The sequence below is a fragment of the Saccopteryx leptura genome, chromosome 1 (assembly GCF_036850995.1).
Source record: "Saccopteryx leptura isolate mSacLep1 chromosome 1, mSacLep1_pri_phased_curated, whole genome shotgun sequence".
In the NCBI taxonomy this organism is placed as follows: Eukaryota; Metazoa; Chordata; class Mammalia; order Chiroptera; family Emballonuridae; genus Saccopteryx; species Saccopteryx leptura.
Genome location: NC_089503.1, coordinates 349,904,441 through 349,930,827, shown reverse-complemented (window position 1 = coordinate 349,930,827; position 26,387 = coordinate 349,904,441). Strand labels below are relative to the sequence as shown.

Genomic DNA, 26,387 nt, shown 5'->3' with positions numbered 1-26,387 from the left:
TTAATATTTCATTCTTCTTTTTTGCCAACCCTACACATGTGGATCATAGAGGAGATGAAAACCCTATTTAATTCCATGTTCTTTTTTCCAGTTTTGCATACCATGACCTTTGAAATGTGACCCCCAATCATTGTCTATGTATTGAGGGTACGTGTACATGGTACTCAGCTTCTCTAAACCCCTGATGCTGGCAGCCTGGTTTGTATGGTGACAGAGAAAAGCTTGTGGTAGGACAAGTGCATTTACAGTGTCCACACAAACCAAGGCCTACTCAGAACCTTACTCAGAGCGAGGGGGCTGATATAATCAATTTACAGTCCCCCAGTGGATGGGAACTTTATGGCCCCAGACTCCTTTGGCAGTTTGCCTCAGGCATTATTTAGAACACACAGGATATGCTGTTTAACTTCAGTAACCAAATCACTGTATTTGAAGGGCAATCTGGCATATCCTCGGCAATATGCCATTCCATTCATACACCATGGTGGCCATTCTTTCTAAGCACCCAGTCGACTGCATCTACTGAGAGGTCAGTTGTTAGGGCTATGTACATGAGCTAGGGCATCAGCTTCCTGACTGCCGCGGGATGTCAGCACCTACCAGCTGGTGGGAAACAAGGAGGGCTGCCTGGGGCTCTTGCAGGCTGGAGAACCCAAATGTCTTTCCACATATTCTGACCCTACAAAGGCTTATTGGTTTCTCATTGTCCAAGCCATAAGGTTGATTCCTGCAGAACAGCCTGTCAGTGCAAAGGGTTAACAGCCAGGGCTCAAGAGTGATCACCAGTCACACAGCTCCGAGGTCAGCCTGCTGGCCTCTGTGGTTCATTCCTGTTCCCTTCCGGATGGTGTCAGTGTCGGGATGAATAGCACCTGCAGTGCTTGTGGAGGAGTTGCCCTGATTAGACCCATCTGTGTCTCAGGCGTCATTGAGAGTCTCTCACACTTCCTGTCTGCAGACCTCACTGGTGGCCAAAGAAATAGACGTGAGGGCATTTGGAGAATCTACATACCAGTATCTAAAGGGACTAGGAGCACACACATTTCTAGAGACCATCGGCTGGTGAACAGGGTGCTCCTCTGATAAAAATAGGCACACCACTTAGCCAAATTGGGACTTGGAGCCTTGGCCGAGGTGGATGGATGGGACATATTCTCAACCCACCCCTTGATAGGAAGAGAACTTTCTATCATTATATGTTGTCCTTCGTGAGAGACTCTACCTGAAGAAGTGCTATGTGTACAGCTAGGAGCTCTTGTGTTATGGGGCTATATTGGTATTTTGCCCACTTCAGAGCTGGGACAGAAATCCTATGAGTGCTCTCTCCTACTGTTGTCTCTACCACAGAGCCTAACCATAGCTTCCAGAGTCACAGACACATCCACCTCAAATGGTAGCCCTGCTTGGGTTGCCCAGAGTTTTTATCCATCTGCTTCACTAATATTTATGCCTTCTGAAAGGTGGCTTTCTGATCAGTTCAACATCAAAGATGTCTTGTCTCACAACTGGGCTCAGTGTGGTTATCAGTATCCTACACCAGTAGCTGGGAGCAGACAGGAGTATTTTGGCTTTTATTTCTTCAGTGAATGTGGCTTGATCAGAGCCTTCAAAGACTGAGGCATAGATGGTCTGTCTCATTCCCAACTCCCTAAGAATTTGCTATACCTCCTCTATAGATTTCCAGGGTCCCATGTGCTCCCTCATTGGGCCAAGCCACTCAACAAGCTAGAATAATCCAATCCGTAAGGTAGTGAGTGCTTTGAAGCTGAGTAATGTCTCAAATCCCCCTTCCCCCCCTCCCCCTTCCCCCAGTGCCATGCAGGTCCTCCTAGAGGGCAGCGTGTACCGTGATGTTGATTGTTTTCTTTGCCTCCTGATGATCAAATAAATGTCATTCCCCCACCACTATCTCATGCCACCCCTCTATCCCATAGCTGCACTAACCATGCCTGGATACTTTCCCTGCCCTTGTGCGGAAACTTGGCAGCTATATCAACAAGGTCAGTGAGTGTATGCCACTCTGGAAAAACAGACACCCAAAAGTGGAGCAGCATTTGGGCACTTGCCACACAGAAGCATTGATATTCAAGAGAGGAGTCTAGTGTCACATGTACCATATCTCTCCGTGTATAAGATGCTCCCATGTATAAGACACACTTTAATTTGGGGGCCCAAAATTTGAAAAGGAAATGTATTACATAAAGTTATTGAGTGTAAGTTTTTTTCATCATAAAATTCATACAACTCCTAATCGCAGTCAAAACTCCCATCCATTAGCTTGTCCTCATCTGTGTCTCATAACGAATCACTGTCTTCATATATTGCCTCATCCTCAGTTCCATCTATGGCATTTGAAATTCCAGAACCACTGTATAAGACGCACCCAGTTTCTAGACCCAAAGCTTTTCAAAAAAGGGCGTGTCTTATACATGGGGAAATACGGTAAATTGAAAAAACCTTTACCCCTTTTCTTCTAGTCCTTTTCTCCTACCTAAATTCTGAAGAAGCTGGGGTGGAAGAGCTGGCCTGCCGCCTCTGCATCCCAGGCCCATAAGTCTAAGTTCTGACCATAAGGTAGAAAAAAATGAGTACAAAGTTGGACTTGGAATTAAATTTTTCAAGTGAATTAATGTGCACTGGATTGGACTGGAGTGTTCACTCTTGAAATGATCTAAAAGCAATGGCATCTGCCTGAGGTATGCTAACAGATACACAAAGAGTATGTAACAGAACATAACTGGAGGAAGTGATGAAAGAAAAATAAAAACTAGTCTTGTACTTCTCGCAGTTCAGGCTATTCACCAAACCGGGTGTGTTACCATGGCGCGGAATCCAAGTTAGGTAAGGAAGGAAGTGAAGACAAGCAGGAGGGGATGGGTGGGAAGAGCGTGGAGGGGTCCCTGCAGTGAGTGTCATAACGAAGCTGAAAACAGTTTCAGTGGGGGTGCTTGAGTAGGTGAGCTGGAAACCCAACAAGTTTCCAAGCATGGGGAAACTTGTTTCCCCAAATTAAAGTGAGTGATTTCAAAGGAGTGGCAGCCTGACACAAGTCCACGGTCGAACCTTGCAGAGACTGAGTAGCTGAAGCTGAGTAAAAGAAAACGTCTTTGACAATAAGTTCAATAACTGAGATAATGTTAGATTTGTTATCCAGCGTGAATGGTTAAGACACCTAGGTGATGGCAGACATTGGGTGGATAACAGCACTAATGCCTCTTCCGAATGGGATGGAGTGACCGCAAGGTGAATCTAGGTGCGGCTGGGTATAAGCCTCCAGCAATAAAGGCTTTTTGTAGAAGGAAGGATTGCAGGTTTGGAAACAGTGCTGAGGAGTGAGGAGGACGTGTCCCTACCCACCCACTCTGGGAGGTATACTGTGTCTCTGCAGTACCTGCAGAGTCATGACAGGAGATGCTGGGGTTGTTCACTGAAGAAGCGAAGGATTTGGGGAAGTTTGTAGAAAATGGAATAGAAATTCCAGGTGGAGGGATAGAGAATTGACAGACGGAGTCAAGACTTGTAGAGAAATCTATACACCATGTGAAGAATGTTAAGCAGGGAACATGACACTGTCAGGTTTGCATCTGTGCGATCACCCTGGCATCTGTGTGAAAGACTTATTTGAGAGGCCAACATTACAATAAAGGAAACCATTTAAGAGACTGTTATTACAGTCATGACAAGAAATCCCAAGAATCTGAAATTCAGTAGTAACAACAGGGTGATTAAGATATATATAGAGCTCAATCAGCTAGGCTTGATTGGTTGGATACAGAAGTAAAGGAAGGAAACGTTTTCAAAGACTCAAAATTCTTGTGGGAGGAACTTGGTGGTTGGTGGGGGACAATGGAAGAAAACCAGATTTAAAGGAAGACGTGTTCAGATTCGGATATTATTCAAAGACTAAACACTTGAGTTAATCCCTAATGTAATTCATTTTCCCTCTTACATTGTAACAGAGTGGCTACTTTTAGTTTGGCACATAGCCACCCAAAATAAAGATAACATTTCACTCTTGTAGCTAGATGTAACAATGACTAAATTCTGGCTAAAGGTATAGAATATAAAGTTGTTGTTTTAAGTTGTGTTTGCAACTTCCAGGAAGTGACCTTAAAAGAAGAGGTGGAATTTTCTTCACTCTCCCTTCCTGCAGGGGTAACATGGACATAATAGCTAGAGATCTATTAACGGTCCTGGACTATAAATTTAACCAGACCACAAAAGGCACTGCAGCAAGATAGAAAAAGTTTGGAGCTTGGACTTCTTAAACAAGAAAAAGCAAGTTCTACTTGTTTAAGCCACTGTTATTTTGTGACTTTGTCCATCACAGCTGAACCTAGTCCTAATAAATACAAGATGTGTTCATTTAGAAGTGTTTGTGGGACTTCAAGGAAGTATACATAGTTGAATATGCTGATAGGACAAGAGATCAGTGTTGGGAATGGTCTGTAAGTGACCAACATATAGGTCATTCCCTGAAAGTAAGTCTGTGTGATTTTTTTCTGATAGTCTTTAGCAGCCTGGATCTAAGAGTGAAAAAGTTAACAAATGTTCATTTAGACATTCACATCAAAATTCATTTTCTAACCACAAGTAAAAGGTGATCTAGAGATCAATATTAATTTGTATTTAAAAGATTGCCTTTGAAAATAAAAGGCAACACAGCTATTCTTGGTATTATTGGTTCCTTTTTATAAGGCACTCAGACCACATGAGACTAGGATAATGAAAACCCCTTTTAATATGGAGAAATTATAACTAAACAAAATAATCTTGTGTGTCAAATACAGTGCACTAGATAAATAATACTCAGGAAAAATTGCATTGACTGTATTTGCACAAAAAATAAAATGTAATTTTGAGCATTGCTTAGGTAGCATAATTCTTTAAACTCAAAAATAAGCAAATCTGAAAATATATATGTGTTGCCAATTATTTAACTTGCTAAATTATTAATCCCTTTGTATAAAATAGTTTACAAAAGGTACTTAGGATCTATTTAAGTGTTATTTTGAATTTGAATTTTAAAACCTTTCTTATTATAGCCCACATTAGAAGCTATAACCTCTTCCCACAGTTATTTCAAGCTAGTTTCTTAAAAATCATAGCCCTACCTTAAAATATAAATTATAAATAATGTTTCTAGTCATGCTTCCAATTTAAAGAGCTAGAAAAAGCGTATCAAGTTGTTCAGTGTTCCTCCAAAGAAATTTGGAATAAATAAACTAGCACTGACAGATGTGATTTTGTGGGGCATTAGTATTCTTTGTTAAACCCAGACTATCTTGCCTTTTCTCCCTATCACTTGTCAGAATGCACTCAATCAGGGGTTACAAAAATTATTTTAAAGTAAAGGTTAGCAAACGTAGTTACAAAGGAAATAGACTATGAAAATAGAAATCAAAACTTGTCTCTCAACTGGTTATTAATTTTGTGTTTATCCCTAGTTAGAAATGGCTTGACCCTTCATCCCCTCTCTGAACACAGACTAGAAGGTGGTGAATCAGTGTCTGGCAACATCAAGAATCAAATCCACATCTACCAAAGAAAGAAGATAGAATTCCTTTGTGCCTCAGATCCACGTGCCTTAGGACCCAGCTGAGTCAGCGAGGAGAAACTGAAGCTAGCTTCATGCTCCTGGTTCCAAGGTTCATCAAGGAGCACCAGAAACCCAAGTAAATCCGTGAGTAAAATAAATAGAACTTTGAGATTGAAAAGCTCCTACCCAGTCAATAAGTGTTCCCGGCGAAGGAGAAAGGAGGTGGGGAGTGTCTGATGATAAAAGAGGGATAAGAAAAAACCTAGAATTTTAGTCTTGTTCTGATACTAATTAGGTGAGTCTGCTTCTTCGTATATGAAGCAAAAAACAAAAAATAGATTGGGATGATCTCACTTCTAACTGTAAAAGTGTATGTACTGGAAATTGATGAGGGCCATGAATTTAGCAATCCGCTGGAAAACTCGTGAACACAGTACACTCATTTATTGTCTATTTCTTTTTATCCCGATCTCCAGGAAGTATTTCACTCAAAGATGTTTTGCTCTGCAGCCAATTTTCCATCACTACCTCTCTCTCTTCAATTGGTGTAAGTTCTTTCAAACCAACATTTACACTATTTTCTTTGCTATTTAGAACGATGTTCTTTGCATTTGTAAAGGTGCAAAAGGAAAGTATCACAACATGTAAAATTTTCCATGAAGGAATTTTCCATTTTGCAATTCACCGTGCTATTGGGTAAAGTACGGTATAGAAAAGTGATTAAACGCATGCTAAATCATGTAGTTGTTAAAGGTTATTTGGTTGTTTGGGGTCTCCTAGGATACCTCGTTGTTTTGCCACCAACCCACATAGCCTCTACATTCTTTAAATAAAGTCTTTGGAATCAGCTTGGCTTTTTAAGGTTTTCACCACTCTCTATGACTTCACCATATCATTAAAAAATCTAAAGTTATTTAGCATAATTTAGTATATTAGCAAGATTTGTAACCGTATCCAAGGATATTAACTTGTTTGTTGTAACAACCGCCTGAACAGTCCAAAAGGCCATTCAAAGAAAAAAACATTCCATTTCAAATTTTCAGTAGTTTTATTGAAAAATGCCTCTTTTGTTTCAGAAATAAATAATATAAGGCAGTGAAATTCACAATCTGCAGTTAAAATATAAAAGCAGCAATTCTATGTTCATAGTCTTGCAAACATTTCCAACTGCTTTTGATAACTAAGAAACATGTTCTGGAAAAAAAAAAGTTCATACTAAATATACAACACAAACATGCAATTCCATCTCTGCAGAATAATCTGCAATTTGGCATAAATGTTAGTGTGTCTAAAACAAGGAGGTTTAAGGCAATATGAAATTGTATCCAGTTGATACAATAATTTCAGCTACATGGCTTAAGGTTTGTGGTTGTTAAAGGAGATGTATAAGAGCATTCTATGCCGCATCTTAACGTATAACAGAACATAGAAGAGGAAGATGAATAATTGCAATGGAGTTGACTTTTCCCTCCTTTTTGGTTTTAGGAGGGAAATTACTTGAATGCAATTGAACTGCAAATAAGTACTGGAAGAGATAAACTGCCCTCTCGAAATACACAGAAGTTCTGGGTTCCAGGACTTACTGCTTAACCTAAGAGTTTCACTGAGGCTGCTGGCTATGCTAACAAAAGGCACAAGGCACGTTCTCTCCTTGCAGCTTTTGTGAACAAAGTATTTTGCAAGCATTTCAAAGGCCAAAGCAAAGATGTCTACAGACTGCGTGCAGCTAGCTAGGTTCCTGCAGTAACAAGGTTCTCTACAGTAAAAGGGGGCTTTTGGATGAAGCAACGCCGGAAGACACATCGCAGATCAGACGTTCACTGCTCTAGCTGACCTGTAAATGATAATCCCAACACCTTCCCCCAGCCTGGCCACCCCGGGCGCGGTCTCAGGTTCACTGCCCCAGACTGCGGGGCAGGGCGCGGCGCCAGCGCGCGTGGGGAGGATGCTCGTCGCCAGGCTCGTCGGCGCCGTAGTCCTCGTACTCGTCAGTCCGCTCGGGCTCCACCGGCACGATGAAGGGCTCGCGCTCAGGCAGGTAGGCCCCGCCCTCGGGCACGTATGGCTCTGTCCGATTCAACATTACAGTTATGGTATGATTTGGAAGGTACAGACACAGCAAAAGCTAAACCATCACCCGAGGCGATGGCACTCCAGTCTTAATCTCATAACTATAAATATATAAATTACAATGTTCGGAATACTTCTATTTGCATAGAGAATTTGGTGATGCTCAAATAAAGTAATGGCACTTGAAAAAAAAAACCTTCAAAGATCCAGCAGTAAATACAATCATTGCACAAATACCTGGGAAGGGTCAGAGACTGGGCCAAAGAACTGTAAACGCAGAACCTAGGTAGGATTTTCGCAAATCCCCAAATACTTGTTCATGACTTCAAACTCCTCAATTCAAAGAACAATTTGGAAAGATGAGGAGATGAGGGCAAGTACTGTCGGTGCCTAGAAACTGAACTCTGGAGGTGAAAGTCAGCTATCACCAGGTAAATACAGTACATGACATTTTCTGTGGCTGTCTCTCCCACAGACTGTTACAGCTGGTGGGTGAGGAACACCAGTGACTACAGCGAAAGAGGATGAAAAAAAAAAGTGACTATAAAAATTTGATTTGAAAATTGCAATTACAAAACCCAAATGAGAGTACATGTACAAAAATAGTAATAATGAGACACATGCCCTGAATCAGACACATCGCTAACAAGCAAGAGATGAGGAGATTCCATTCGGTGTTATTCCGGCACAGAGCAAGCAGCAGGCTTTGATGCAGAAGCTTACTGTATAGAATTGTTAAGTGATTTTAGTGGACAGGATCACATACAGATCATTTACAAGCCATAATTAGTTTATTATTTACATAAGACATTTCTCTTTAACCAGGTTAATTGTTTTTTTCTCAAAATCGCATGATCTCTGCTGGTTAGTACTTTTATTATGCGCCTCTTTCACAACTGAGGCTTCTCATGGCCGTGTGTTTGAACTTTTTTTTTTAATAATAATTTTCTACATTATTACTGAAATGCATCAGGCTTATGAACTAACACCACTGCTTTTGTCTCATTCAAGTTAGTATAGAGTCTCCCCCCCCCCCGCCTTTATGATGTTGACCCGGTTCGTTAACCATATCTGTGGTGAGATTTCCATACAGACTCATTTCCTAATAAGCATGTGCGCAAACATCTCAGAGACAGGATTTTCATGTATTCAAACTGTAAGCAGCACTGGCGACTTAGAAAATTTGTTAGCCGGAACCTGAAACAGGTCAAAGATGATAGTTTTTAAAAGTTGAATTACTATGCAAAAAATATATAAACACATCCATCTACGTATGTAATGGTTAAGGTATATATATATATATATCCATATATTTTCAGTTATTCACACGTACCATAAGGCAGAAGTGATTTAAATTGAATTTATAAAGCATTCAACTATAATTACATGAATGGGTTGCATGAGAAATTTACAGTTAAGTCATTATAACTTTTGGCCATATGTAAGTATTCACATAAATATATAGATATATAGATATTTAGATATCCAACTACTCATGCACTATTTGCTAGTAGCCAACCATATCAAACAGCAGTATCATTTTTAAAACTTGCAAGATGCTTGAGGGTAAGCTGATGAAAAAGTCACCATTGACCACAGCCTGACTTTCTTATTCCAGATCAGCATATGTCTCCTGTCCCCACATTTCCCAAATCAGACATAAGAGAAGTGAAAAACTAGAATTTCAGTACTAATTCCTTTAAAAAAAATTATGTTCCAGATATTATAAATATTAATTCTATAGACTGTGTGAGACAGTGAATTTTCAGTTGTCCACATCATGTTATCATATACAGGGTGAGACAAAAATAGTTTTCTAGTTGTAAGAACATGAAACACAGATTTTGTTTTTATATTATTATTTATTAAGTATTGTATTATTTCCCATATGAACAACTATAAACATACCTTTTGCCCCACCCTGTAGTTTGCCTACATGTTGGGTTCCAAATCTATATACATGTATATATACTCTTAGCATTCTACAATTGTATTCAACAAACCCTTGTTCCCAACCTTTAGGTTAGGGGGGGAAAAGTCATTTGGTAGCATTCTTTGAACTTTCAGAATAAACAAGGAGAGTTTTAGGATGTGAATTGGTAATTGCAGAAATATTTTGGAAGGGAGAAAAAATAAGTACTCAACTCCTACCAGTGAACTAATGTTTTATACTTTGAGAGAGAATAATATTACTACATAATCAAAACACACAACTGGAAAGGTTGATATCTTCAAGAAATACTCAAATCAATCTTCCTTCAATCCTAGGGAACTTCATTTCCAGAAAGGCTCTTTATTCAGGTGACTCTGGGTTCCTACAATGACAACCACCTACCTGGATAGCCTTGCCCGTTGTATGGGATGCTGGCACACTGGGATGAGTCACAGTACCCAGGAGGCCCTGGGGGTCCTCGGATACCTGAGTTTCCAGGACGACCAGGGGGGCCAGGGGGACCTCTGGAACCTGTAGATCCTGGTGGACCCGTTCTGGATTCTCCTTGTGGACCTAGTGTAGAGTTCAAACAAATATTTCTTCTCCTGTCAAATACACTCCTGAGGCAAACAACAATACTTTGGCAACTCTACTGCCTCAAGACTAGACGACTCACTCGTATAGGGTAAGAAAATACTTCTTTATGAAATCACCAGTATGAACCAAAGTGTGGAACTTTCTTATAAGTGATTCATCAAGAATAAATGTCAGAAATCTAACTGCTTTAATGGTTTTATTTATTTTTTTTAAAAAACTGACTTAGCAAGAATTAAGCCAAACTAAAGATATCAATGAGTTTTCTGGCTTTCTCCCACTCACAAAGATAAGACCGCCCAAAGGAAATGGCTGTGCTGGCCGGCCTAGACTGCCAGGGCAACACAGAGTACCTGCTCCATGCCTCCTCGCTATGGGAAGCAATGTTATCTCTGGATCGAGTGATCCTCATGGCTAACATCAGTGCAAACATGTAACTACTAAGGTTGACCATGGCTGTAAGGGTCTCATGGACATTATAGTGAAGAAAAAATTCATTTCTAACCTAGTAAAAGAAATGCATAAAACAACTATATAACTACTATTTCTTTCCAAAGTGTCAATAAAGAATCTGTAAGTGAAATTTTGTGATGTCCCAGGCTTATTAGTGAGCAGATACATTTTTCAGTCTGCTAACAACATCTTGAAGAACACACTGGAAAAAAAACAAACAAACAGGAAGTGACACCGTTCTTAAAAGTTTTGAGCCAAACAAAACAAATAAGAATTCCGTAAAAAAGAAAACAGCAACCGTCTGTGTTACTGACTCTTATCCTTCTCCAGTCAAGCGATAGTGAATGTTTAATAGAACACATTTAAACATTTTTTTGAGCAAAGAGAACATAAAAATGAGGAGGTTGTACAAATAGAACTTCTTGATAAAATATAACCCACTATGATAGCCATGCCTGAAGCTAACATGATGAAGTTGTGAATCTCTTGGGGGATGTGTGGTCTCTCAGTATTTACGTCATTTATTTATTTATTTATTTTAAAAATTTTTAACAGAGACAGAGAGATAGTTAGAGAGAGGGACAGATAGGGACAGACAGATAGGAAGGGGAAGAGATGAGAATCATTAATTCTTCATTGCAGCTCCTTAGTTGTTCATTGATTGCTTTCTCATATGTGCCTTGACCAGGGGACTACAGCAGAGTGAGTGACCCCTTGCTCAAGCCAGTGACCTTGGGCTCAAGCCAGCAACCTTTGGGCTCAAGCCAGTGACCATGGGTCATGTCTATGATCCCATGCTCAAGCCAGCCACCCCACGCCCAAGCTGGTATCCCAGTGCTCAAGCTGGATGAGCCGGTGCTCAAGCCTGCGACCTTGGGGTTTTGAACCTGGGTCCTCCACGTCCCAGTCCAATACTCTATCCACTGTGCCACCACCTGGTCAGGCTATACCATTTATTATTTTGTGTACTAGCAGACTTACCTGGGGGGCCAGGAGGCCCTCGAGCCCCTGGAGAACCTATACCCCTTTCGCCTTTCTCTCCTGGCAAACCTAAAGAAGACAGATAAAAGCACAGGGGAGAAATTACTGGGAAACGTAGTTTTCATTTTAACTGATAATACTTGATTCAAGTAATTGATTTCCTTTAGTGAAAACAGAACCTAATTTTTCACAGAAGTTCATGCTTTAAGCCAAGTTCTTTCTAGAGATTTGTGTAATCCCAGATTCATGGCCAGGAAACAAATCTGGCTACACATCAGGGGAAAACTCACTTGAAGGAAACAACCATGTCTAATATATATTTTTAGAAACAGTTATTATGAACAGAAATCAAATAAATAGTTACAACTCATTGAAAAATATCTTATCTTTAGTAGCCTTATTAGTACAACAGCAAAACCATCAGAATTACCAAAGTGTCTACGTTTTCTCCAGAACGTTAACAGCTACTTTGACAAAAATGGGCACGCAGAGTTCTTATACATCTGAAATCAGATAATCCTATCTGCCTTTTCCTTCAATCATACTTCTCTATCATAAAATAACGTGAAGCAAACACACAAGACTAGTGCCACAGCCTGAATAAAGAACCAAAAACTTTTGGATCTAAAGCTGTAGGGCTACTTAAGTGCATTCAGTTGCTGCCCAACTCTTGCTAACCACAACGATGAATGAGATTCTAGTGCCTGATTTAGTTTGCCTGAAGAAGAAGACAGGTTCACAGACACACAGCTCTTCTGGGGCTGTCCAAACAAGACAAGCTCAAGTAGTTTGCCAAGATCAGTCCTCCATACACTTTTCAGCATCTCCCAGTTCCTATACTTGCAGATTCTCCCCTTTATGCTTATGCTGCAGCCAGAAATGCCTACCTCGTTCCCCTGGGGGTCCCTGCATGCCTGGGGTGCCCGGGAAGCCTGGTCGCCCCCCAGGTCCTGGTTCTCCTCTGGCTCCTGCACTGCCGGGGGGACCTGGGGGACCCGGTGGGCCTGGCTGGTTACGACTGGAGTGGTAATCATTTGGAATCTGATTCAGCATCTGGTTGAATCTGTTCATCTGACCTATAAATAGGAATAACACGTGTTAATAAATCCAAAAAGGGAAGGATGAGAGGGTGAAACTCTTTTTTCTTAGTGTTTAGTGAAATCCATCTCTATTCCTCCTCTGTCCAGGAAACATTCTAATTATAACCCTAAAAATAAAATAAAACTCTCCAGTCACCAAGGACAAAATGATCTCTGATAAATAACTATCTCCACAAAATACTGACTAAGTAGGCCACAAGCATTACTATAAACAGAAACAAGTTATAAAAGTTTAATATGGCTCTGAGAGAAAGCCCTGATGTTTGTCAGATGATGTTACTCAAAAGCAAACCTTTTCTAAGTTAAGAAATGATGCCACTCTTATGTGTACATAAGGTCATGATAATCAGGAGTTAGTGTAAATTGGAATTGCCTGTAGGATATGTTGAAAAATAGAGATTTGGGGGCCTCATCTCCAAAGAAACTGGCTCCCCAGAGCTAGAGTATGGCCCAGGAACCCTCATTTCTAATGAGCAGCACAGGGGTGCTAATGCTGGTGTTCCTAGGGACCAAGACTTCTGACAGGGGTCACCCTGAGTTTAAGGCCATACTTGGTTTTCAGGCACTAAGCTTTATTAATAAACTCATTAGGCCTCATGGAATAAGAAGAAAGAGTCTGTGAAAAATAAAGAGGCCATAAAAAATGCCCCACCAGAATGGACTTTTTTTTTTTTTTATCAAACAAGACTGGGCGGGCCTCCTTTCTTAAAGTCATACAATAATTTAAGGTCTTAATTTAAAAGATCCAATGTTTTCTGCTTCTATATACATCCAGATAAGATCATTAAAAATCCTACAATATGGAAACTGAAAAGCTCTTTTAAAATATTATTTTATATCAGAACAAATATAGAGATAAGAGGCTTTGTATTACCTTGAGTTATAATTTTATCTTAATGACAATCATTAAAATATCACTAGCCTTATCTAACTGGCTATAAAACTGACAATGTATAAAATAGGAGATCATCAAAAATGAAATAGAAACATATCTTAGAAATTTTATGACTCAAACTCTGTATTTTCCTGGAATTAATTAAAAACAATTCACACATTAAAAAGAAACAAATTTACCACTTATCAATTGTTCACAGACTTGTCTTGCAACTGCCCGCATCATGTTCTGAGAAGCAATGTCTCCCTTGTTAATTAAAGCAATGAGAATCATTAGCATATTATTCCTATAGTTTCAGACTTCAATGTTTTACACACAAAATAAATGTAAGTCAAATTTTAAGAAATACATACTCTATCGCCTTTCTCTCCTTTCAATCCAGATGGACCCTGAAATATAGGAATTTCATGTTAGAAGGTAACAAACATGACCTAAAATGATTCATGAATAAACATGATGATGAAGAGGGCAAGGCCTGCTTTCTAGTAAATTAGCAAGATGACACATTACAACATTACATCTACACTGACGTTATTCACATTGTCCTTGTCTATTAAAAGCAATCTAATTCCCTCCCTCCACTCCCTCCCTCTGAAGCACATGACCTCCAAAAGAGTACTGAAGTGTGAATTTTAATACAATTTAGAAGTTATGTACTAGGCATGCATTTTATGATGCCATTCACAATATAATCCTGGAATTGAAATACATATGAAAATTACTCTTAGTAGCATTATACTTTCTTGACATCCCCAGGGTTGGCAACGCAGCAGGTTATTGTGGAGTCTCCATGAGATTAATCTTGATTCAGTCTTAGTAAGAACCATTGGGCTTTTGTCATTTCCCTAACTAAACATGTATCTCTAACTTCTTCCAATGATTTTTTTGTGTATTGAGTATAAAAGGAACCACATGTCTCCCTTATTAACCACATGGTCCCTGCTCTGTCAGGCCTCCCACTGGCCATAAGAGGATACTATATGGAAAAAGTTTTCCTTTTAGTGCAAGGAAGTGTCTTTTAGTAACGTACTTCAAGGTTGCCAACTGCTATCACAGAAAGAACATCCAAACCATTGAAAAATCTGATGTTCAGCTTCTGTATCCCAAACCAAACCACATCTTACAGTCTCCAAGACTTCTGCCTGAACTACTTCAATAGCCTCCTAATCGGCCTTCCTGCTTCCTGGGTTGCCCTGTTAGAGTCTATTCTCCACCCAGAAGACAGAGTGATGTTTTTTGAAAGGAGAATTAGATCGTGTCACTCTTTGACTTCAACGGCCTCTTAAGACACTTAGAATAAAAGAAGAATTCCTTATCATTGGCTCGATGGTCCACATGATCACCTCTGCTCAGCTATCTGAAACGGTCTTTAATTTCTCTCCCCTTCACTGCCTTGACTTCAGGTGTCTGATCCTCTCTGCTGTTCCATTCATATACCAGGCTCACTCTTCCCTCAGGGCTTTATTCACACTGTTCCCACTGCCTGGATTCCTCTTCCCACAGCTCTCAAACAGCTGGCTCCCTCAATTCATTCCACCGCCTCCGACGGGTTCTGACTACAATATTTAAATAGTCACCTCCCACACCACAATTACTCTCTAACTCCTTAGTCTATTTGGGGTTTTTTTCATGTCATTCATCATCACCACAAATATTTATTACGTTTTTTGTTTCTATTCTTCACTAGAATCTCCATGAGGGCAAGGACTTTGTCTTCTTTGTCATTATATCCCCAAACCCTAAAACATTGACTAGCACATTTAGGCATTAAACAAATAGGTGTTAGATAAATTAATAAATATATATCCCCACAAGAAATCCTTGAAAACATCTTCTGTATAATATCAGGTGTTGTAAGTTAGCAGGAAGATAAAAACTGGTTATAACAGCTTATGACATAAGCCAGTGATTTTCAACCAGTGTGCTGCAAGAATTTTTGAAAGATGCAACATCTGACTAATCAGGGGAACTGTCTTCTTTTCCCTTAGATTGTCAAATAAAAAGAAATGACAGGAGCCAAGACAACAATAGCCATCTGGTATGAATGAATCATAATTATACTGATTTTTGGTCAGATCAGCAAAAAACCACACTTTTGGTGTGCCACAGAATTTTAGTAATTAGTTTATGTGTACCATCAGATGAAAAAGGTTGAAAATCGCTGACATAAGCTAACAGGGGTTGAGCTAAGCTTTCTGCTAACACCTTGATATACCCATCCGCTAGTTTACAATACAGAAGTGAAAGGTAAGATAGACTACAGAAGAATAAAAGAGGAAATTTGCCACCTTAGAGAAAAAGAATGATTAAAGGAAAAAAAGGAGCTGGACAAGGTCTAAATAAATGTTACAAGTTATAATCATAAGATAAACTGGAGTTTGGCTCTCCCTTTGTCAAAAGTACTAGACTGTTATGAAAACTATTATTACTGAGTTTGGAGCCTTTTATAAGTTTCAGGAAAATATTTTTTAACATTTACTGCTACTTTGGAGATTGTTCCTGATGTGCTTATTTTAATTTACTGCCACTCTGAAATTGTTCTTGTATATAGTTTGTAGAAGTCATCTTTATTGTCAGCATCTAAAGATCACATTTCAAATCAAGGAAGTAGTTTCTTTCAGGTTTCTAGCTGTAGCCATCAATTACATCAGTAGTAGTCTCACGTAAGACTCTTATTTCGATCATAGTAAAACAAAACAGAATTCTAAATAGGTAGAAGAGCTCCATGTACTTTAAACTGCTCTTGTGAAGTTTCTTCTATGATACATTGAGGAAAAGAGAGTGATAAAATCATGTGCTAGGGTACACACAGATTATAAAGTATATCGGGAGTCATTTAATCTTTGTGTGTGTGTGTGAGAGAGAGAGAGACAGAGACAGAGACAGAGAGACACAGACAGAGAGAGAGGCAAAGAGGGACAGACAGACAGAAAGGCAGAGGGATGAGAAGCATCAATTCTTCATTGCAGCTCCTTAGTTGTTCTTTGATTGCTTTCTCATATGTGCCTTGACTGGGGGGCTATAGCAGACTGAGTGACCCCTTGCTCAAGCAAGCAACCTTGGGTTCAAGCTGGTGAACTTTTGCTCAAACCAGATGAGCCCACGCTCAAGCCGGAGACCTCAGGGTTTTGAACCTGGGTCCTCTGCATCCCAGTCTGATGCTCTATCCACTGTGCCACTGCCTAGTCAGGCAGGAGTCCTTTAATCTTTATGTTGCTTGTTTAATTTTATGTAAACATAGAAGGCAACCCATGTCATACAAATATTCTACCTTAAATTTATGTGACATTAAAATTTTTTAAAACTTGGGTTTATGTAACTTGGACAACACTTAAGAAAACAGAAATCCAGTGCAGAGAACAGCTAATAGTTGGACTCAATTGTCCTTAAGATAACTTTTTATATTTCAGAATTCTATCTAGCAAGATTAAAATCTCATATTGTACATAAAATAAGGAAGAACTTATAAAGTCTATGAAGCCCAATAATCATTACAAATACTTCTGGATATTTTAAGAACTTCAAATTCAGTTTTGAAGATACTAATTTGAAATAACAGATATGCCTAATACCATCTCAATGACTATTTTAACCAAAACACCTGACTAAAAGAAAGTTAAATTAGATGTAAACTGGGCAATATAAAAAAGTAAAATAGCCAATTAGATCAATCGTTTCAGTTCTGAGACTGATGTTCTTAGCATCCTTGAGGAAAGAGAAAGAACGAGTGGCTGGCTAGATGACCCTGCCCAAGGGCTCACTGCATATGGAAGCACCAGGCGCCATCAGCATGTATTTTTCTTATGTTAAGCAGCATACCATTGCTAAATAAAAAGTCATTCTGCTGACCCAGCTTGGAGTGTTTACACAGTGCAGAAATATGTGTCTTGGCTGGTAATCCCTTTCTCCTTTTAAAGAAACCCTATAACCACAGTTTTCATCCCAGAATATTCTAACTCAGAGAGAAAAACTTTAGGACTGGTACCAAGTTAATTCCATGGGTTTAGAATTGTTTCAACAAATTCTTCAAACACATTACAGCGAAGATAACATAAATACGCCAAAGCCTTTCAGTCTCCTCATCATTGCCTCCCTCGTTCTCGATGCCACAGTGACATGACTCTAGATATGCCAACGTTCCACTTACAGGTCTGCCGTGGTCTCCGGGCTTCCCTGGTTTCCCACTCGGTCCTGTGACTCCTGGAGAGCCCGGGGTTCCCTACAACGCACAGGTCAGGAAAGAGAATGTTGTGATGAAAGAAAAATCCCATCTAAAGTAAACAAACCAAGTGGCCAGCTTTAAAGCTTTTAAATCAAACAGCAAATGGTCACATTTTAAGGAAGAGTTAAGCCAAATTTTAGGTTAACATAAAGGAAAAAAATCTTGCAAATGCCCATGCACTCTTTATTGACTGTGGAATTCTAAAATATATTTTTAGACCATTTGAAAAACACACATATATATATATATTTAATTGGTTTTACAATTCACAGACTGTGATCTCAGTAAATTGGTTACAAAGTGAATCTGCAGAAAGCAATTCCTGTTTTTCAGTTCATTTCTATTACATAACCAGACAACCCATCAAAAGACAGGAGAGAAAACTGGCTGGGGAAGAAATTAAGAAGGTAGCCAGATTTTTTCCCCTTCTAAATTGGGCATCATTGTGGCTGAGTCTTCCCTTGTCTGCTGGAAACTGCACTCTCAGCCTAGAAATTCACTCCTAGTGCATTCTCCATTCTTCCGTTCTCTTGTCATATCGACACCCTTCATCCCATTAAAACTCTGAAAATCTCTCCTTGTTTCTTTTAGCACAGCTTCAAGACATGTGAGCCATGTGTTACTAGACTAGTTATAATATCTACTAACTGATACATTATGTTCTAAAGCCTAACATTTCCTTAAAATGAAATCATCAGATTTAGTAAAATAATTAATCCTTTACTTCATCAATTATGAAAAGTTTAAGCTTTATAGTAAATATTTCAAATGAACGTTAACTATACATTTAAACTTCCCTTTACCTGAAAATATACATAGTAAAAATAAATAAGATTATTCTAACATAAGCTATTGAATCATATCCTGCCACGAGACATGAAGAACATCCATCGTCTCAAGCAATGTAACTGTGGTCTCACCTGGACACAGGTATACAGGTGCCACTTTCAAAATCATTGACTTCAGCATTTTCTCCAAAGATCCTAAATAGAAGACCTCCTTGTGTAAAATTTACTCCCTCAGAATGACTGATAGCTATTCAGTAATAAATGTCTTTAAAATTCAAGTAGCATAGGCCACAGATTCTTAAAATTGCAAAACAGGAAGTAACCAATAAGGTCACAAAATTCCATCACTCAATGCAGGGATGGAAGACCCAAGACAGTAACAATTAGTGGCCTAGTTATTTAGGAATATTTCCCTATTTTTCAACTATAACTTGATTTAAAAAAAGAAAAGGAAAATAAAAACCCTGTATCTTAACACATCTGTTTTCTCTAGCCCATTTTGATTTAGAAAAATAAAAACAAACAGCAACTTCAATAGTGTAGTCCATAGCAGAGGTGGAATGCACCTCAAAAGCCAAGGTACCAGGTCCTTCTCTAGCAAAATGGGCGCAGGAGGACAGCTATGTAAGCCATTCAGTTCTTACCGGTGGCCCAGGTGGGCCCCTGGGTCCCATTGCGCCATCTTTTCCAGTAAAGCCCTATTGTAAAAAAATTAGTTACAGATTAGTGAGATAATGACCAAGGGAAAAGAAAAAATGCTAAACAGGTTGCACATGAAGGAAGAGGATTTAACCCAATTTGCCATTTGTAAGTAACCTTGCAATATAAAGATTTTTTAAAAACTTTACAATTTAACTTAATGCCTTTTACTGAAAATTAATTTCTATACTCATTCATTTATGTAGTTATAATTAAAATCATTTTTTAAATATTTTTTTAAGATTTTATTTATTTATTTTACAGAGGAAAGAGAGAGAGAGAGTGAGAGAGAGAGAGAAGGGGGGAGGAGCAGGAAGCATCAACTCCCATTTGTGCCTTGACCAGGCAAGCCCAGGGCTTTGAACCGGGGACCTCAGTGTCCAGGTTGACGCTTAATTCACTGTGCTACCACAGGTCAGGCTAATTAAAATACTTTTAAGAGTCAAACTAATCTACAAAGAAGGCATTTCTTTCTTGAAGATACTAGCTTTTGCTTTTGTAAAAGTGTGAGGAAGTTTAAAGAGAAACTAACCCTTTCTACTGCAAAGTCCATGTCCACAAGCAGGACTGGGAAGGGTCAAAGTGGGTGAGAGAAATGTTGCTGTGAAAGGCACATGGTCTCCTAACAGAGAAAGGAGAGGCCCAGAACCTGATTAGAAACCTCCTTCGTTCATTCTCTAAACAACAGCCAGACCGCCAGGGCAGGGCAATTGCTGTCTCCACTCATGATGAATTTCTTTCCTCCAACCAAAAAAGAGTCAATGCTGTCTTAACCATCCTCCAATTGAAACAAAGAAAATCCTCAATCTTCAGTTAATTTTTATTTTAGTGGCCCATATCCCCTCATCTCACAGAACAGGCCAGACCCCATCCATGTCCGGCTGACCAGGAAGGACAGAGACTTGTCCCAGAGGCACAGCGCACCTCATGCAGCCTCGCTCTCTGGCTCTCACGCCTCCTCACCAAACGGTGCCAGATGACCTCTGCCTGGAATGAGTCACTCAGCTAGCCACTTAACAGCCCTCCCAACAGCAGGTCCCTGAAATCCAGCCGAGGAGTTCTGAGTCAGATCATTTTTTTTATGGGTGTTGCATTCCTCTGTCAAAGGAGATTTTTGTCTCATTTTCTGCAGAGAATAAGAGTGATAATTTCATCCATATTCCTGGATTCTAGCAAGAGTCAAGAACGTTTGGATCACTGCCTGCATGAAGTATCCACGCTTCCATTGATTTTATAGCAGGAAGTTTAAACTGTTTCTTTAAAATTGTTAGAAATATTACACCCTTACAAAAAATTTTTTTTTCAGAAACTTATACAGATTAAAATTTCAGACTGTTTTCTGGAAGATCTAAGCCTGCTTAATAAAAAACAGACTTCAAGTTCATCAGATGTAACATCAGCGCTGCTTCTGAGAGCCACTTAAGAAGCGAAAATGTGCTGGTAGTATTATTGTTTGGACAGTTTGAATGGATTTTCTTCCATCTGAATTTCTCCAAATGTTATATAAAACATGTTTTTCCCCCTTTTTTTCTTTCTTTTTTAAGTAACTAACATATTTATGAATAACCCTCCTTTAGTCAGCCTAAAAAATCATTTTCTTTTTCTCAGTTTTACAGAGGTATAAGTGACAAAAATATGCATGTATATATGCATGTACATCACCTTGTACATGTTTTGATATATGTAAATATTGTGAAATAATTACCACAATCATAACCATCATAATCATAATTATATCCGTCACCTCAAATAGTTATTTTGTTTGAGTGTGCTGAGAACTTATAAAATCTGCTCCATTAATACATTTCAGTATACAATATAGTACTATCAACTACAGACACTACAGTGTACTAGAGATCTCCAGAACTTATGTCTCCTGCATAACTGAAACTTTGTGCCCTTGATCAAGTCTGCCCCTGGCAACCACCATTCTACTCTCCGCTTCCCTGAGTTCAACTTTTCTTAGATTATACACATAATGACATTAAGCAGTATTTGTCTTTTTTTGTGCTTGGTTTATTTCACTCAGTTTAATGTCCTCCAGATTCATCCACGTTGTCACAAATGACATGATTTTCTTATTTTTTAAGGCTAAATTGCTTTCTATTCTCTATATATCACATTTTTTGGTCCATTCATCCACTGATGGACACCTAGGTCTGATCAATTATTTTCTTTAGTAGAAACATGTATCTAGGTTGGAGTGAAGAGAATTTTATTCCAATGTCATCATCAGAGGTATCTGCAGAACTTTGTGCTATAATTTTATTATCTATTTTCAAAGCTGTAGCAGCTATTACTGTTCTTCCCCATTTGAGGGGGGCTGAGACCACCCATAGAAGTCTTCATAGACACACACATATTAGATACCTGTGCATGCATTTCTTTTGTTACTTTTTAACACTCCTCAAAGCTGTGTCTCATTTTGAAAATCATCCATGTTGAAAACAACCCATGCATTCTGTTCCTACCAACTCTACCTTGGTAACAATCTTCCTTCTCCACCATGGTCCTTGGCTTTGCTCCCCTGAGTTTCCTTCCCTTCTTTCCACCACAAGGTTTAAGTTTCTTCTTTCCTTCCTTCCTTCCTTCCTCTCCCCTCCCTCTTTCCCTCCCTCCCTCCCTCCCTCCTTTCCTTTTTTTTTCTTTGCTTCTTTCTTTATTTCTTTTTTTCTTCCTTTCTTTACTATCTTCCTTCCTGCCTGCCTTCTGTTTTCCTTTCCTTTCTTTTTCAGTGAAGATGCTTATATCCAAAGTCACCTAACTTTCTAAAATTATGTTCTATCAGCACCGTGCTTTTAATATTAGTGGCAGAGAAATAATAAGTGGTGGATAGGTGTACAAGGCTGTGAGGAAAAGAGGGCAATGGTTTCCTGAAAAGTCTCCTCACACTGGGAGACTTGGGCAGCCTCAACACAAAGCTGGATTCTCAGATCAGAATCTGAGAGTGGGAAAGCCCATTCCTTCCCATTCCCTCATTTTTCAGAGAAGCGGTGATAGTGGTGATGGCTGCCAGACAGCCAGTTCAAAAAGAGCATATTGATGAGACTTGCACTGGCAACCTATCATGTCTGCACAAAGCCCACGCTGAGTGGGAGAGATGAGCCCAATAAGGCTTCATTCAGTAGTAGCAGCAGCAGCAAGTGACTCAGCCCATCATCACTTCTTGGTTGTGGTTTTTGGGGTTCTTTTTTTCTATTGCTTATTATTGTGAAATAAGAATTAAAAAAAAAAACAACCTAATTCTAGTTTCAAAAGATTCAGAGAAAAATGCATATGGGGGGGGGGGTGCGCATGCACGCATGTATGTGTGGGTGTGTTAACTCCAGAATACTGTTTTCGCTTTCACCTCATTCTCAAACTCAAAAGTAGGCATGGGAGAAAATAAAATTCATCAGCATATCATCCACCATTTGGCATTATCTGGGCAAATCTTTGCTCCATCTGAATGACTTCCCTCTTTTGTCTAGTGGTGTCTTGGAGGTATTAACGTTAACAAGTTGATGGAGTATTTTTTATTGAATTTATTGAGATGACACTGATTAACAAAATAAACAGGTTTCAGGTCTCTAATTCTACAACACATCTTTGTACACCGTATTGTATTCACCCCCAAGTTAAGTTTTCGTCTATCACCATTTATCCCCCCACAATCTCTTCTACTTATCCTCCACCTCACCCCGGCGATCACCATATTATTGTCCATGAGAGATTTTTCTTTCTTTTTTTGTCCTTTTTTGCTCAATCTCTCAACCCCCCTCACCCAGCACTGCCCCTGACAGCTGTCAGCCAGCTCTCTATGAGTTTGTCTCTATTCTGATTATTAGTTCATTTTGTTCATTAGATTCCACATATGAGTGAAATCATACAGTACTTGTCTTTTTCTGACTGTCCTATTTCACTTAGCATCAGGCTCTCCAGGTCCATCCATGCTGTCACAAAAGGTAAGATTTCCACTTTTAAGTTGAGTAGTATTCCATTGTGTAAATGTACCATAACTTTTTTATCCAGTCATCTACTGATGGGTACTTGGCTACTTCCAGATTTTGGCTATTGTAAACAGGACTGCAATGAACATAAGGGTATATATATTCTTCAGAATTATGGTTTTGGGTTTCTTCAGATAAATTCCCAGAAGTGGAAGCTCTGGGTCATAAGGCATTTCCCTTTTTAATATTTTGATATCTCCATACTGCTTCCCACTGTGGTTGTACCAATATGAATTCCCACCAAAAGAGCATGATGGTTCCTTTTTCTCCACACCCTTGCTAACACTTATTTTTTGTTAATTTATTGATAGCCATTCTGACAGTGTGAGGTGATATCCCATGATGCTTTTAATTTTCATTTCTCTGATGTTCTCTGATGGTTGGTGATGTTGATTAATATAAAAAAATTAGAAAGAACTTATTAAATTAAACACCAAAAAACCCCAAATAACCCAACTTAAAAAATGGGTAAGGGACCTATATAAACACGTCCAAAGAGGACATACAGATGGCTCATAGACATATGAAAAGATATCCAACAAGCTGATGCTTTTAATGACAGCTATTATAGCACTGGCTCTCTAAGATTCTGCAGCTAGTCATAAGTTTTAACTTTCAATTAATCAGAATACAGACTACTCTCAGACTATTGTCTGAACCAGAGGATATTGAAAAGTCATTAGTTCTTTTGTTCTGAGCAACTAAAAAAATCTCATTAAGACATCAGATTAATGGCAGTATGAGAGATACTCCTGGGCCCTGGCTGGTTGGCTCAGTGGTAGAGCATCGGCCTGGCGTGTGGGGGACCCGGGTTCGATTCCCGGCCAGGGCACATAGGAGAAGTGCCCATTTGCTTCTCCACCCCCCTCCCCTCCTTCCTCTCTGTCTCTCTCTTCCCCTCCCACAGCCAAGGCTCCATTGGAGCAAAGATGGCCCGGGCACTGGGGATGGCTCCTTGGCCTCTGCCCCAGGCGCTAGAGTGGCTCTGGTTGCGGCAGAGTGACGCCCCGGAGGGGCAGAGCATCGCCCCCTGGTGGGCAGAGCATCACCCCTGGTGGGCGTGCCAGGTGGATCCCAGTCGGGCGCATGCGGGAGTCTGTCTGACTGTCTCTCCCCATTTCCAGCTTCAGAAAAATACAAAAAAAAAAAAAGAGAGAGATACTCCTGATCTCTCCCCTTGATATTTCAACAAATTGAACAGATATAACACAGCAAAGGAACCCCAGCTGGGCTCACAGGCACACCTGAATAGTCCATGCACCAAATGGACTAAAGGTGGGACAGGATGAAAAGGGAGGTGGAAGATAAAATGCATTTGCAATGGGCTCTGGAGAGGAGACAAACTGAGTGATTGGGTTTTTTTTCTCTGCTGGATTACAGGGAGGAGGGAAGCTCAGGCTGTCTGGGTTTTGTATGTAGAGGGAAACCTGGAATGACTGGGTCTCCTTCTGCCTGAAGGAGCAGTGAGATGAAGAGGCAGAAGGGGAGATACTGAAACAAAACATCCAGAGCACAAGGGCACAGGCAGTGTTCCCATGGTCTGCCTGCAGCCCACACTCAGCAGAAACAGAGAAAACTGAAGTGTGGAACCCCAGCCTCCCAGATCCCACCTCCATCACCTCACAGTATGGAGAATGGCAGACAAACCCCACAGCTAGCTCTCCAGAACTACTCTCTCCCCTGAAGAACAGAGGTGCTCCCTGTCTGGTCCATGGGCCTGCTGAGAGGTGGGGAGGAATGTGCAGAAACCTGAGATAACCATTTCTAGAGCTGTAAAGCCAGAAAGCCAAAGCTGAAAAGCCCTCACTACACATCCCACCCACCAAAGCAACTGTGGCTCCATGACATCTTTGCAACTGCAACATCTCAGCAGAAGACAGTCCAGGAATTTCACACAGCTAAAACTTGTAATACAGTGACACCTTTTAGAAGAAACCTCTCAAAACTAAAATAAATTTTTAAAATTTTTTTTTCTTATTTACATTGTTTTCTTATTCTTTTTTCACTTTATCCCTTTAGAATTTTATTTTAATTTTTTATTCTTATTTTTTGTGGATGTTTTGTTTGATTTGTTGTTTTTTAGGTTTTCAATCATTGTTTGCTGTGTGTTTTTTATTTTTACTTGTCAAAATTTTAAAATTTTATATTGTATTTCTTTAATATTAATTTTTCATTTTTTAGTTGTGTTTTTGTTAGAATTTTTAACAATACCACTTTCAAATGCCATCAAGGAAGAAGAAATCAAATATCATGGCTACAAAATTTAGTAGTTCAGAAACAAAATTTAATTTAGTTCAGAAACTAAATTAAAAATCCCCATAAAAAATGTCAATCACAAGAAAATCTTGGAGTTAAATGTTAGAGAATTTAAAATTGAAGTTCTGGAAATACTAAGCAAGATGTAATAAAACACCAATAGGCAACTTAGTTATCTCACCAAGGAGACTGACACTTTAAAAACAAGCATGAAGAACCCAATACATGAACTGAAGACAGAGGTAGCAAGTTTAGCTAATAGCACAAGCCAGATAGAAGGAAGAATTGGTGACATGGAAGATAGGCAACTAGAGAAATATAGAAAAAAAGAGGACAGAGACTCATGAATTTTAAAAAGTGAGAAAGCCCTACAAGAATTGTCTGAGAAAGAACAATTTAAGAATAATGGGTATATCAGAAAAAGAAGAGAGGGAGAAGAGAATAGAAAGCCTATTCAAGCAAATAATGGATGAGAATTTTCCAAGCCTTTAGAAAGAGAGCCTCAAATCCAAGAAGCAAACAGAACACCAAGTTACCTCAACCCAAACAGACCTACTCCAAGGTACATCATAATAAAATTGTCAAAAATCAATGACAAAGAATGAATCCTCAAGGCAGCTAAGAAAAAGAAGAACATAACATATAAAGGAAGGCCAATTAGGCTGTCATCAGAATTCTCAGCAGAAACTCTACAAGTCAAAAGAAAGTGGACCTAAGCATTCAAAGTACTGAAAGAGAGTAATTACCAGACAAGGATACTATATCCATCAAAGTTATCTTTCAAATATGAAGGACAAGTAAAAACTTTTGCAGACATGCAGAAGCTGAAGGAATGTATCATCAGAAAACCATACTGAAAGAAATATTC

At 39.3% G+C, this 26,387-nt stretch overlaps 1 protein-coding gene across 3 annotated transcripts in view; it reads right to left on the bottom strand.

Moving 5' to 3' along the window:
* Positions 1–6,582: 6,582 nt before the first annotated feature.
* Positions 6,583–26,387, bottom strand: part of COL12A1 (collagen type XII alpha 1 chain) — a 128,589-nt gene continuing 108,784 nt past the window's right edge. For 2 of the 3 annotated variants that reach the window (XM_066359013.1, XM_066359016.1), the window contains 8 exons: positions 19,220–19,273; positions 17,713–17,784; positions 13,919–13,954; positions 13,745–13,811; positions 12,458–12,646; positions 11,571–11,639; positions 9,945–10,115; positions 6,583–7,606 (listed from right to left, as the gene is read on the bottom strand). In XM_066359013.1, the coding sequence (XP_066215110.1) occupies positions 7,434–7,606; positions 9,945–10,115; positions 11,571–11,639; positions 12,458–12,646; positions 13,745–13,811; positions 13,919–13,954; positions 17,713–17,784; positions 19,220–19,273 (831 nt within the window). In that variant the 3' untranslated portion in view covers positions 6,583–7,433. Of the gene's footprint in view, positions 8,807–9,944; positions 10,116–11,570; positions 11,640–12,457; positions 12,647–13,744; positions 13,812–13,918; positions 13,955–17,712; positions 17,785–19,219; positions 19,274–26,387 lie in introns of all 3 variants that reach the window. The other variant, XM_066359014.1, reaches the window with a different exon arrangement.